Raw genomic sequence first — 13,608 nt, 5'->3', positions numbered from 1 at the left:
AACTGGTAGGAGCGGTGGGATATGTGGGGATAACAAGGCCACCGAGTAGAACAGAGGAGTTGTGGAGAGTAAAGATGAAAACATATATCAAAATGTCTTAAAGTAAATAACGCTTCTGGATATGTTCTCCCGACGCAGATGTGGACGTACTGCAGGTGGACGCCGCCTCCGTCACCAGCAGCACTGAGGAACAGAAACGGGGAGGTGTAGCGAGTGGTGGAGGTGCCGGACACAGGCGCAAGGGTAGTGCCAGCGCTGACGAAAGGAATGGAGGAAGCAAGAACGGAGCGAGTCGGGGAGGGATTGGCAACTCTCCCGCCGGTGACGACCTGAGAAACTACGCTTACGAAGGTGAAGGATCTTCCCCTGGATCACTCTCTTCTTGTAAGTCCCGCAGGAGGAGGGAAGGGAAGAGTGCTGATAAACTTTCCCTTAAGAAACTCTCCTATTATAAGTTTAGGGAGGGAAGGGAGGAAGGAGGTAGATAGGGAACTTTCCCCTGCTCTCTCTCCTGCAGGTCTACCCGGAAGGGAGGGAATCACAAAAATACAATTAATTCTATATATAGAAACCTCGTTTATTAAATTCAGTGAGAAAGGGAGGAGTGAAAAAAAAATATATATGGGTTCGTAGCTGTTGTCCGGTTGTGTTCATCTGTGTGCCGCGGGAGAGGACGGTGGAAGGTCAACACGGGGAAGAGTAGTGAAGGAGGAAACTGAAAACACTTGATGTTACCCTAAAGAGGAGGGGAAGGAAGGTGCTGTATACAACGTTTCCTCGAAAAACCTTAAAACAAAATAAATACCAAAGTTGAAGAAATATTGTTAAGAATACTCTCATCTTGTAGCTCTACTGGTGTAAGGTCCCAGGTTAGCCCCTCCCCCCCCCCCCCTTAAACTATACCCGGGAAGATTCTGGGAGCTCGCAGAGTCTACCCTGAGGTATAATCCAGAAACTACCCCGGGGTAAATTGTAGAGGCCTGAGAATCTATCCGACTAAATTCTGGGAAGGGGTACATTTTCAAACATTTCGCCGTGTGTGTGTGTGTGTGTGCATTACAAGGAGTTAATTAGTTACCCATTTCGCTGTCATCCCTTAAATATACTGGGGAAGGCAGAGAAATTATTAAAACTTGTCTCTTCTTGGTTTAAGAGTAGAGGATAAAGATGATGCTTAACACACACAACACTTTAAGAACAGTCTTCATCTCGCGCGTCATTAATGAGGATCTCTGGACAGTATCTAATCATGCATTTGTATAAACAGTTGATATTACATAAAAAATTCCAAAATCTTCTTCGTGGACTAATCTATAGAGTGCATCGATTTAAACTTGAAGTGACGAAAAACCATATCCGTTACCATAACACCAAATTTTTTCTTACACCTATTTCAGGTTTGGAAAGTTGTAGTGGCAGTGCCAAGCTATTGGGAGGATTCCGCGAGGTGGCCCACATGCTGGAGTCGTGGGACCCTACAGGCTCACACTCCAACCAGTCGCCTACAACCACAACTAAAACCAACGGAGCCAAAGACACAGCCCCGCCGATCAAAACCATCCTCTGCGACATACACGCGACGAGTGGCCCAGACGGCGACGGGGTCACACACACAGCATACCCAGATCCACTGCCTCCACCAATCACAGACGGGCTTGGGACAACGATTCTCCCTGAACCTATGGCCACACCCATACCCATGCCCATACCCGAACCGCCCCGTGCCTTCAAGACCAAATAAGTGGCTTTCGTCGACAAAGTTGACTTGCGACATAATTCACTTGAGCGTATCCTCAGCTAGTTACATTCCCCCTCACCATATCAACTGATTTTCTTTTTTTTATTCGTATTTTCCTTATTCTTAGTTTAGCGGCGGTGTGAGTTGTGAACTTAATTTGATCCAAGTAAGAGTATTTATTGAGATTTTGCTCTCTCTCTCTCTCTCTCTCTCTCTCTCTCTCTCTCTCTCTCTCTTCACATTATTACCATAACTACCACAGCACATGACAAACAGTAGTTAATTTGTATGGATGATCCTCTTTTTATAATCACCTGAATTATTACATTGTGCTGTAAACTTGCTTTGAGAGTCTCCGGTGTGACCAGAACGTCTGAGTATCTTTTATTCTGTACATACAAAAACAAAAACAAAAAAAGTTTCAGTGTGTGATGGGAGTTATTTGCGTCCAAAGCTCACTTATAAAATACCGTTCAATAATAATAATAATAACAATAAACAAAAGGAATATTTAACCTTCTATAATAATGTTGATGAATGATGTTGTTGTTTGTGTAAAAAAAAAAATTATAAAATAAATAAAAATTATTAGTAATAGATAAGAAAAAACACGAAAGCTAGAATCAAAGTTGAGAAATCATAGCCTGAAGAAGCCATCCGCGCCCTCGTCTCAATGTCTCGTAGGAAAATAATGTCCCGTAGGCAAATAAGGTTAAAGTTACATACAGGTATTAAATCCACGAAAAAACTATGTACCAGCAACCACCTCTAGTATAACAATAACCTGTAATAGCGACCACCTATTTCTGACGTTGACTTCTCCCAGTGGTCACCTCCATATAACAAACATTATTTATTCCAGCAGTCACCTCTGTATAACGAAGACCTCCCCACTTCATCCCCTAACAGACACCTCCGTAATGCATTGGACTCCACCAGCAGTAGTTACGTCAATATAACGTTGACCTGAGATAATGATGACCTCTTTATAGCGATCACCTCTGTACAGCTTTTATAATTATTAGCGTTAGCCTCTTACACGTACTTGACCAATATTAGGAGCCTGGCACCTCCTCAAACGTTATCCTGGCCACGTTGACCTCTGGCAGCGAACACCCCCGTATAGCATTAACCAGTAACAGCGGCTACCTTCATATGGCTTTCACTAACAGGAAACGTCGTTATATAGCGTTAACCACCACCACCAGCGACCACTTCTGTATAATAATAATAATAACCACTAACGATGACCAACTCTATATAGTGTTAACCAGTATTAGAAAACACGTCTATGTAACATCCACTATGAGCACAACTATACCGGTACACAGCGTTTAAGCGGTCGTCACTGTATAACGTTTACCTTTCCCAGCGACCATCCCAATACAACTTTAGCCTAAAAACAACGACCGAGTTTGTTCAGCGATGGTCAATTTATTTCGGTCGATCTATATACAGTATACGTTAACAAATACTAACACTTATATTTATGTTATAAAAATCTTCTCTTACCGCAGATTGGGAGAGAAGAGGCAAGATGTATGTACAATCAAAGACAAAAGTTGTGTCGTGGTTTTGTCCGAAGATTAAATATAACTCGTGAAACATTATGAGAGCCCTACCACAAGGCGGAGCGCACCAAAAGTTTAGCTCTTCGGCGTATGTTTTCACCAAATTTCACGACACGACTTTTGTCTTTTATTGTACGTAGTGTTCCCATCATGACGTGTGTGCTGTCGTAATAAAGTTATTTGGCTAACAAAATAATGGCAAACGGTAGAGGGTGACGCTAAAGAAAATCGAGGATGGCAATAATGATGAAGTTGTGGTACTGTACATACAAAACGGTCGTAAGCAATTATTTACACACACACACACACACACACACATATATATATATATATATATATATATATATATATATATAGTATCTTGTACCCAAAAGTGAGTATACAGGCCATTATATGAGAAAACGCCTGCCATAGTGTGATACCAATTAGGGCTTCTGCCGCAGGACCCTTAAAAGAGTGAGTAACCTGATACATATACTGCTGTAACCACGTCGATACAGCGGAGGCGTCACCTGCTTGACGACCCAGTACAGGTATTCTAGTGTTCCCAAAACGCTATATAATGACATTTTCCTCAGGCATGAGAAGCCGAAGGTTAACGAAGTTTGCCCAGACACAGGTTAAGGAAATTTTGTATAAGGTGTAGAGAAACACAGGCAAGAAAATTTAAAGGGAATGAGTTCTTATCGACACTCTAGTTGAGGTCTTGGTGAAAGTCTCGGTAAGATCTTTAGGAAATCTTCGTCAGATTATGATGAGGGTGTGGCGAGGTGTTGACGAGATCATCGTTAAGGTCTCGTAAAGATCTTGTTGAGATCATCGTCATATCAAAGCAAGGTCTTTACGAGATCTTCGTCAGGCCCCGTATAGGTCTTGACGACATCTTCGTCAGGCCCCGTATAGTTCTTAGCGAGATCTTCGTCAGGCCCCGTATAGTTTTTAGCGAGATCTTCGTCAGACCCCGTATAGGTCTTGGCGAGATACAGAGGTCGGAGATGAGGCGCCGGTCTGGCATCTGACGGCGATGATTTTGTATTTTTATAAAATTTATATGACAAATAAATGATGATGTTGTTATTAGGTTTTTCATTACCCTCACAAGTTGTTATGTAACCATAGTGTGTGTCATGGTGGTGTTATGTGACCATAGTGTGTGGCATGATGGTGTTATGGTGTTACGTGACCATAGTGTGTGTTATGGTGGTGTTATGTAACCATAGTGTGTCTCATGGTGATGTTATGTGACCATAGTGTGTGTTAAGGTGGTGTTATGTGACCATAGTGTGTGTCCTGGTGGTGTTATGTGACCATAGTGTGTGTCCTGGTGGTGTTATGTGACCATAGTGTGTGTCCTGGTGGTGTTATATAACCATAGTGTGTGCTGGTGGTGTTATGTGATCATAGTGTGTGTCCTGGTGGTGTTATGTGACCACAGTGTGTGTCCTGGTGGTGTTATGTGACCATAGTGTGTCTCATGGTGGGATTTGATTGTGACCATTCGTGGAACATTGCTACAGATTTTCAATAAAATAAAGCTTGTATATAATTTTTAAGTACTCGTAGTTTGAGATCTGAAAAATTTGTGGAAGGAAGGACGGGTGGATGGACGGGTGGATGGACGGACGGGTGGATGGACGGACGGGTGGATGGACGGACGGACGGAGGGATGGATAGGTGGACGGACGGAGGGATGGATAGGTGGACGGACGGAAAGCCTGACGACGACGACAAACGACCGACCACAGCAACAGCCCATCGAGATAGACTAAAAAATAAATAAAAAAGAAAACAAATAAATAAATAACAAAATCTCAGCCATATCTTGAAAAAACAAATGAATGAAACGTCGCCATAAGGAGCAATCAACACTGTGGCGTCCCTCTTCCCGCTACCAGACGAGCAGTTAGTTGTCAGCCTATAGTGGCGCTCTTCATGTTACGAGTAGAGGAGAGCTTGATCCTCGTGGGGCCGGAACCATGGGGTAGAAAACACTGAGAAATATGAGAAGAAAATCCTATTCCATAACTGAGAAACGTGAAATATTATTAAAGAAACGACAATAACATAAGAGTGTAGTGTAGTGTAGTAAGATTATCAAGGAAACAAAATCATACTACTGTATAGACTAATTAAGAGGATACGTAAGATCTTTTAACACGGAGAGATGATAAATTAGCTGAGTAACTCCTCCCACCCCATAACATGCAAGTGGTGAGCTCTGGGGTGTAGAGCGCTGAGGAGAGTAAGTACATTGTTTGGTGATCAATCTGAGTTGAATTGCCGCCGCGCCGCTGGAAGGAAATCACGTATTGCCCTAGCCAGTGAATTGAGGCGGGTTGCTCTCTCTCTCTCTCTCTCTCTCTCTCTCGACAAATTTCCCCTGACTTCTCTTCCACAACAAAATGGTCCTTCTCGCCAACCTTCCGCTCGCCCCCCCGTTCCACTCACTGACCCGCCTCCCCTGGTTGTAGATGACGCATACAGTAAGTGTGTATCATATAATCCAACGACAAAATCATGCAGGAAAGCGCACAGTGAGAGGGAGAGTAAACAACGAGGGATGGATTATAGCTCCCTCCTCCTCCTAATCAGTCATTTTTTTTTTAATCACTGATGTTAGCTTGGCTGTTCAATCGACTGCGTTACCTCCCTGTTTTTTTATTTTTCTCTCTCATATATTCATTTATCTCGGTGTAGTTGATGTAGTGTAGATTATAGTTAAGATATAGGTAGGTTGGGTTGGGTTGGGTTGGGTTGGGTTGGGTTGGGTTGGGTTGGGTTGGGTTGGGATAATTTAGGTATGGTTAGGTTAAAATTGAACACTGTAACCCGGGTACTTTGGCTAGTCATTATGTAAAGATATGCTTGTCTCTCAGGTGAAGTTTGCGATTAGAATGTTGTAGTGTGATAAATAATGTGAAAGATAATGTAAGAAATTCAAACGCGCCTTTATTGTGACTTCCTTGACCTTCTTGTCTCACCCTTAACATCCTAAATGCACCGTGGCTTCAAATTTGAGTGGTTAGTTTTAATGGTATGTTTCAACCTAAGTTTCATGATGATGGTTAACAAGATGGAGATGGTTAGGATGAGGGGTCACACATGTTATTGATCCTTGAAGAGGCGCTGCCGTTGACTATTTGATCTAACTGGTTGTAGAATATTTTCAGTATTCACTCCCATCAGTACCACAAACTTCATCCTTCTACTCCAATCAGACCTTTTAATAGTATGTTCTTCTTTAGGAATGTTCATATATTCACTTTATATTGTATTTCACTGTACTTTGTTGGAAATTTTATCTCACACGGGAAATGAAGGTTTGTCTTTCCGGATGAGAGATCATCTTGCAAAGGTGGAATATCTACGCCTCCTCGCCCAGCGTGTAAGTACAAAGCCCCAGGTCGTGAACCGCTTTCTGGGTGGTTGATTTCATGGGAATGGTACTAAAAAGGGTCACTGAGTAGCCAGGTTAAAGTAAATGCTTAAAAGTGTCTTGTGAGTGTGGGCGAAGTTAGGGCTTGGAGGTAGGTATGTAAAATTAGTCATATTTTACGAGTAACCGCTCTTAAAAATATTCACGTCGATGTCGCAAGAAAAACTCAAGAGAGAGTTGCCTGAAGCTATAGGTTTTGGGACTGTCGGTAACGCATAATCGCCAGGTAACGTTGTCTCCTCTCCCCATTAGTTATGAATAATACATCATGCATAGCTACAATAGTGATCCTGAAGCGATACTTAAACCATTACAACGGTTTAGTCTTTATAATTGAATGCATGTATGTTTGTTATTATATTTAAATGTATCACAAATAAATTTCAAACCCTAATGGGAAAACTTTATAGAGTCAATTCAATTTTACAAGCAACATACTGTATATCCTCAGTATGGAAGAAAATGAGAACTCTCTCCCGGAAATATAACCTAAAAGAAGCAGAGGAGACACACACACACAAACACACACACACACACACACACACACACACACACACACACACATACAGGCGTCATCTACTAGAGTAGTGCATCTTCGTGTTTGTAATTAGTCTGTCCTTATCGTCTCATCTTTTGGTAATTAAAGATTGGTTGTTGAGTCTCGGCGTCAGGCAGGAAAGATTTGGGGTAATTAACAAAAGCAATTATGTCCCTGTGTAACTGTCTGACTGTGGAAAGTCCTCAACTACTATCATGTGGCTTCTGAGACGTGGGTTCGAGGTTTCACAAAGTATTCAGGATTCCTTGTCAAGTGTTGAGTTTCAGAGGGATTCTTTAATAGTATCGTTGAACATACACGAATGTCAGTAACTGTTTTGTCTTTTTATATAACATCACTATCTGTAGCATGAAGCACTGGCTGAAAACTTGAAAACGAGGGAAATAGTAACACAAATACACTGTGTTGGCTGATGATATTTGAGTTGCTGCGGATAAAGTCGTAAGATGAAAAGAGAACCAAAGAGAGACAGAGAGAAACCAAAAGAAAGAGAAGAAAATAAAAGCGAGAGAGAGAGAGAATTGAGGAGGAAAGTCAGGAGAATGCTTCGTAGTATTTATCACAGTAAATTGAATCAGGTAAGGCCGTGAGAGCCAGGCTGGATGTTAAAGATTTATCGTGTTGCTGGTGACACCCACTCAACCACACACGCTCAACACCAACCCACGAGACTTGGGTAACACTTTTAAAATTAACTTGATTTATAATACTCTATGCCGTCAACATACACGGCTTGGCACTCAAAAGACGTGTAAAATATGTGACCATCAACTTTGCTTAATAAATATTGTCGGGTTTCCATCTGGAGTTTTATATTCAAAGGCTACGTGCTCAGGACAGCCAATGAACGACCGTCACCTGATATACTCTGACAGCTTCCGGGAGATAAAGTGAGACAAACATCCAGAATCTTTATTTAGACAAACACCAAAATACTTAAATTAAATCATAAACAATTGACATGGTATTTTAATATTGGGTGGATAAGAACGCCAGGCGGGTGCTGTTCGGTCGGTCCTGTTAGTACTGAGATTTTTCTACCCCACGACAGAAAGAGAGACGACAGAGAAAGAGACGACAGAGAGACGACAGAAAGAAAGAAAGAGAAAGAAGGGTGTGGTGTTCCAGGAGAGAGAGAGAGAGCGTAATAGGGATTTAGTTTGTCTGATTTTTTTTTTTTTGACCTTTTAAAGGAGTGAGGGAGACAACGTGCTAGCAAGGTTAAGGACAATTAAGGGTTAACTGCATACTCTTGTCTTTATAATGAGAGACACGTATACTGAGAACTATGAAAGAGAGACTATGAGTGAGAGAGAATAGTGCCAGGAGATATACGAAAACGTGTGCCAGGGTATTTAAGAGAGACAGACAGACAGACAGAGAGACAGAAAAGCCGAATGGGCACTTTTCCTAAACATGTACTCCGATAGTCAAGCCAAAAGCTGCAGCACGTGAGGAGGAAAAGAGAAGAGAAGATATAATGCATAAGACAAGACAGAAAAATGAACACAAAAGATATGAGAAAAAGACAGTAACGAACATACAGATTTAGAGATAAAAACACGGAGTCAACAGAGCACGTAACATGATATTATCTGTAGTCAATGTACGGACAAGGTTTCTTTTTTTTTTAGTTTAAATAACAAAATTTTACGCTACTCAGAACATTAAATACTTCATCTATTCTTAAAAATAATATATTTAAAAATTTTGTTTCACTTTACATTTTGTTTAATTTCGAAAAAAAAATTATCACACACACACACACACACACACACACACACACACACACACACACACGCAGAAAGAGGAACATTAACTTTCTGAAAATATGAGCTAATGTGGGAAAATATTCTGGAGAAGTATTCGAAATTCCCACATCACGATAAAAATTCCAGGGAAAATGTTTCTTTATTGTAAGGAACGACTTGGGAGCCTGGCCGGTCGACCCCCATCATTTTATAAATATTTTTCCCCCGCGGTGGCAGCAATAGATGTAGTGGGCGGGTGATGGGGGAGGTAACGAGGGCATTTATGGTGTCCAGTTGTGGTTACGCCAACCGATCAGTGGTGGAACCAGTTATGGCTTCTAGTTACGGAACCGTTTTTGGTGTCCTATCGAGTTGGTGACCATTTTTTTATGCCCATTTGGGTTAGTGTCCGATTGTTTTTTTTAAACTGTTTTGGTCTTCAATTGTGTGAGTGACCGACTTTACTGGTGTCCAATTGTTTTCGTGAGCAAATGTATTGATGTCCAATTGTGATGCTGTCCAATTGTGTTGGCGTTCAATTGTGTTGGCGTTCAATTGTGTTGGTGTCCAATTGAGGTGATCTTCCGGATACGGTCTACAGATGTGGGCTCCAACTATGGTTTCTAGTTATGTTGTCGACGTGTGGCCTATAGTTGTGGTCTCCATTATAGCCTCCAGTTGTGATATCTCTGGTCTCCATTTACGGTCTCCAGTTGTGGTCTCCATTATAGCCTCCAGTTGTGATATCTCTGGTCTCCATTTACGGTCTCCAGTTGTGGTCTACAGATGAAGCCTTCAAATTTGTAATCGTGGCCCCATTTTATAGGTCTTGGTTATAGTCCTCCACCTTTGGTCTACAGTTATTGCATTCATGTAAGGAATTGTGGTTTCCTGCTGTGATAGTCTCCGGCTGTTGCCTCCAAGTTTCCAGCTGAGTCGTACAGTTAGGTTAGGAAGATAACGGTGAGTCGAGGGTACAATTAGCTGCACCACCCAACGCACACAGGCGCGCACGTACGCTCTGTGTGTGTGTGTGTGTGTGTGTGTGTGTGTGTGTGTGTGTGTGTGTGTGTATCAAGGTTCCTATGATAATGGAAAATCCTGGAAAAGTCTTGTCATGGAAAAGTCAAGGATAATGGTGAGAGGTGAAAAAGTCATGGGAGGTTCACTAAGCCTGAGGCCGCTATTTGGCGGATTATCAGGATCACGGTTATGGCAGGCTTAGTTTGTTGAGGTCCCTAAACCCGGGTCTCACAGTACATTTTCAGACCCAGGTCACTCTCATAACCCGCAACTACTCAGTAACTCTTACGTGTGACGTTCTAGAGAAGAATCTCCTGGTGCTAAGTGACTCGGTAAAACTGTTATCAGAGTAAAGTACTTCAAAACATAGGTTCATCACGTGTAACAGGATTAATACATGTAATGAACATTTAATATGATTATGATTTAATGGATCAATGACAAGGCCAGATGACGTCAGGTTTGGTTCAGATGAATTTTAGCCTTCACTGATAGTGTTGCAACGCCCTAGTCTGCCATTTTTAAATTATTATGAGTTTCAATCTTACAGGGTCTAATATTTTTTTTTAATAATAATAAATATTAATGAACGGTTTATTTAAAGAAAATGACAGCCAAAGAACTGAAAATATACTGTCAACAGACTGTGAGTGTGTGTGTGTGTGTGTGTGTGTGTGTGTGTGTGTGTGTGTGTGTGTGTGTGTGTGTGTGTGTGTGTGTTTCAGTACCATAATATCAAGACAGCAGACATACATCTACTAAGACGCGGATACGAACATCTTAATTATTCGACACTTTTGTTTATTCAGCTACAGCTTTAAAACTTTATCCTACTGAAATTCACATACGACTTGTTTCCCAGATCTCTCTCTCTCTCTCTCTCTCTCTCAAGATAACAAAGGGAAAAAAGGTTAAAAAAAAACATAAGCGATAGATGATGAAAAATTCCCTAAAGTTGGAGAGGCAACTCATTTTTGTCCGTCGTTTATATCAGGTCATCGTCCACACTCCGTTTTTTATGGTTCAATTTGCGCCTCGGACACATAGTAACGAGTACCATAAGGTAAAAAATGCTCAAATTTTACCAAAAATGTTTCATAACTCACATCCATGAGACGACAACCTTCAAGCATGTTTTTTTTTTACTTTACATTAAATAAAGAAGGTAGGTACAAGTGGTTAGCTAAAAGGTCACAAGAGGTCAACTAAAAGGTCACAAGAGGTCAGCTAAACGTAGGAAATTTCAACAAGCTACAGAGTCAACTAAAACAAATAAGGTATGAGAAGTCCACTGGAAATAATTCAGTTACATGAGGTTTGTCACATTTAGTTATTTAATAGAAGTTAGTAATGAGGTATCAGGTACAAGATGTCTGCTACAAACAATAAAGGAAATAAACAGATATACCAACCATGTAATACGTGTTATGCAGCATTGTTGTGTAGCCACGACGGAGTGACTAGGACTGAACTACGGGGAACCGGCAAACAGGATACGCCACAGTTTCACGCCCATGACTACGGTGCTACTTTGCCACTTCTCGTACCTGTGCCCTCACACACCCCCAGGCCGTGATGAGTTCATGTGGGGGCAACAGTACTGTACAGTATATTAAACCTTCGGTACACATGGAGGCAGCGTGGCCAGCACTGCACTTGACTGCTTTCACTTCCCCATCTTGTAAAGTTAAGTACTGTACTCACTTATAAACATTCTATTTATATATTGAATGTTGAAAAAGTGAATGTGTATCATTATCATTTTATTCTTTTGTAAATACCCATTAATATTATAGATAGATAGATAGATAAAGTTTTACAGATAAACAGAATTAATCATAGAAATGAATAGTGAGGATGAGTTGTAATTATGGCTTATAGCTCGGAGGCAACTTGTTGACAGCTGACCCATAAGACCAATCATTATCGCGGTCGTAACCTGAGGCGGGTTGTAATTGGTTACGTCAAATGAGCAACTGGAGGCCATTACCGCCTTTCATCCTGACCGGCCAATAACATGACGGTGGACTAGGTGGCTCCCTTCAGGTGGATCGTGTTGGCCTGGTGAGACGGAGGGAGATAATGGAGAGATAGAGACAGAACAGCAGGAATATAGAGAAACAAGGAGTGGGGGGAGATAGAGAAAGGCAGAACATCAGAGAGAGAGAGAGAGAGAGAGAGAGAGGGAGAGAGAGAGAGAGAGAGAGAGAGAGAGAGAGACAAGATAACAGGCTATGAAGGACAGAAAAAAGTAAGGAATAAGGGAGGCAGAAAAAGAGTAGTGAAGAAGAGATAGAGAGAAGCGCGGGTTAAGACGGATACATAGATGAATAGATATGAACATACACACACACACACACACACACACACACACACACACACACACACACACACACAAGGGCTAACACCTACGAGAAAACATAAACATGAGCCAACAAACACCTGGTAACGAGGCGAGAGTTACAACACCTGACTCGCCCACTCCTCTCTGTACAACACTGTTTTCCTTCAGCATTAACGAGATAATTATGTCACTCTTTTTGTGCAGTAATTTAAGCTCGCCTTTGTGTATCGATGATGCTGATATACAGTGTGCCTAAGGGGCCGTCATCCCTATGGAACCCACTTTGTTTTCCTTCTTCGCCAAGTGTACAGATAACTCTTAAGTGACCCATCGGCCTATAGGGTGATATTTGAGTTAGAAATCTATTAAAAGAAATGATGATTTTGGTCTACACACATACTGTACATGTGACTTAACTTGAGACTCGCAATAAAGACATTAGACTTGAGACTCACCAACAAAGAACTGAGATTTGAGACTCACCAACAAAGACCTTAGACTTGAGACTCACCAACAAAGACCTTACACTTAAGACTCACCAACAAAGACCTTACACTTAAGACTCACCAACCAAGAACTGAGACTTAACTTGAGACTCGCAATAAAGACATTAGACTTGAGACTCACCAACAAAGAACTGAGATTTGAGACTCACCAACAAAGACCTTAGACTTGAGACTCACCAACAAAGACCTTACACTTAAGACTCACCAACAAAGACCTTACACTTAAGACTCACCAACCAAGAACTGAGACTTAACTTGAGACTCGCAATAAAGACATTAGACTTGAGACTCACCAACAAAGACCTTAGACTTGAGACTCACCAACCAAGAACTGAGACTTAACTTGAGACTCGCTAAAAATTACTTATAGACATGATTGGTAACACGTCAGTCAGGCTAGGAGGAGGCTCCCAGTGGGCAAAAAAGCAGTGGTGTTCATGTAAAGTGAATTATCGTAAATTTAATGGCATCAACATTGTAGATAATTTAATTACCATTACATCAAATTACGGTAATCTAATTTGTACGTGTATCATGACGTGTACTATGAATATTTAAAATTTCCTGAAATGTATACTACAAATTATGTTCTCTCTCTGTCACATTGTTTAAAATACTCTCTCTCTCTCTCTCTCTCTCTCTCTCTCTCTCTCTCTCTCTCTCCAATTCCATTCATCTTC

At 41.3% G+C, this 13,608-nt stretch overlaps 1 protein-coding gene across 2 annotated transcripts in view; it reads left to right on the top strand.

Annotated features, from left to right (window-relative positions):
* LOC121870257 (putative neural-cadherin 2) overlaps nucleotides 1-3,645 on the top strand; it is a 146,351-nt gene extending 142,706 nt beyond the window's left edge. Inside the window, exons 28-29 of one of the 2 annotated variants that reach the window (XM_042372045.1) lie at nucleotides 139-351; nucleotides 1,398-3,645. In XM_042372045.1, the coding sequence (XP_042227979.1) occupies nucleotides 139-351; nucleotides 1,398-1,741 (557 nt within the window). In that variant the 3' untranslated portion in view covers nucleotides 1,742-3,645. Of the gene's footprint in view, nucleotides 1-138; nucleotides 385-1,397 lie in introns of both variants that reach the window. The other variant, XM_042372044.1, reaches the window with a different exon arrangement.
* Nucleotides 3,646-13,608: the final 9,963 nt, after the last annotated feature.

Source organism: Homarus americanus, unplaced genomic scaffold, assembly GCF_018991925.1.
Source record: "Homarus americanus isolate GMGI-L3 unplaced genomic scaffold, GMGI_Hamer_2.0 scaffold39232, whole genome shotgun sequence".
Classification (NCBI taxonomy): Eukaryota; Metazoa; Arthropoda; class Malacostraca; order Decapoda; family Nephropidae; genus Homarus; species Homarus americanus.
Note: the sequence above shows the minus strand (reverse complement) of the source record. Positions and strands in the feature narration are given on the sequence as shown.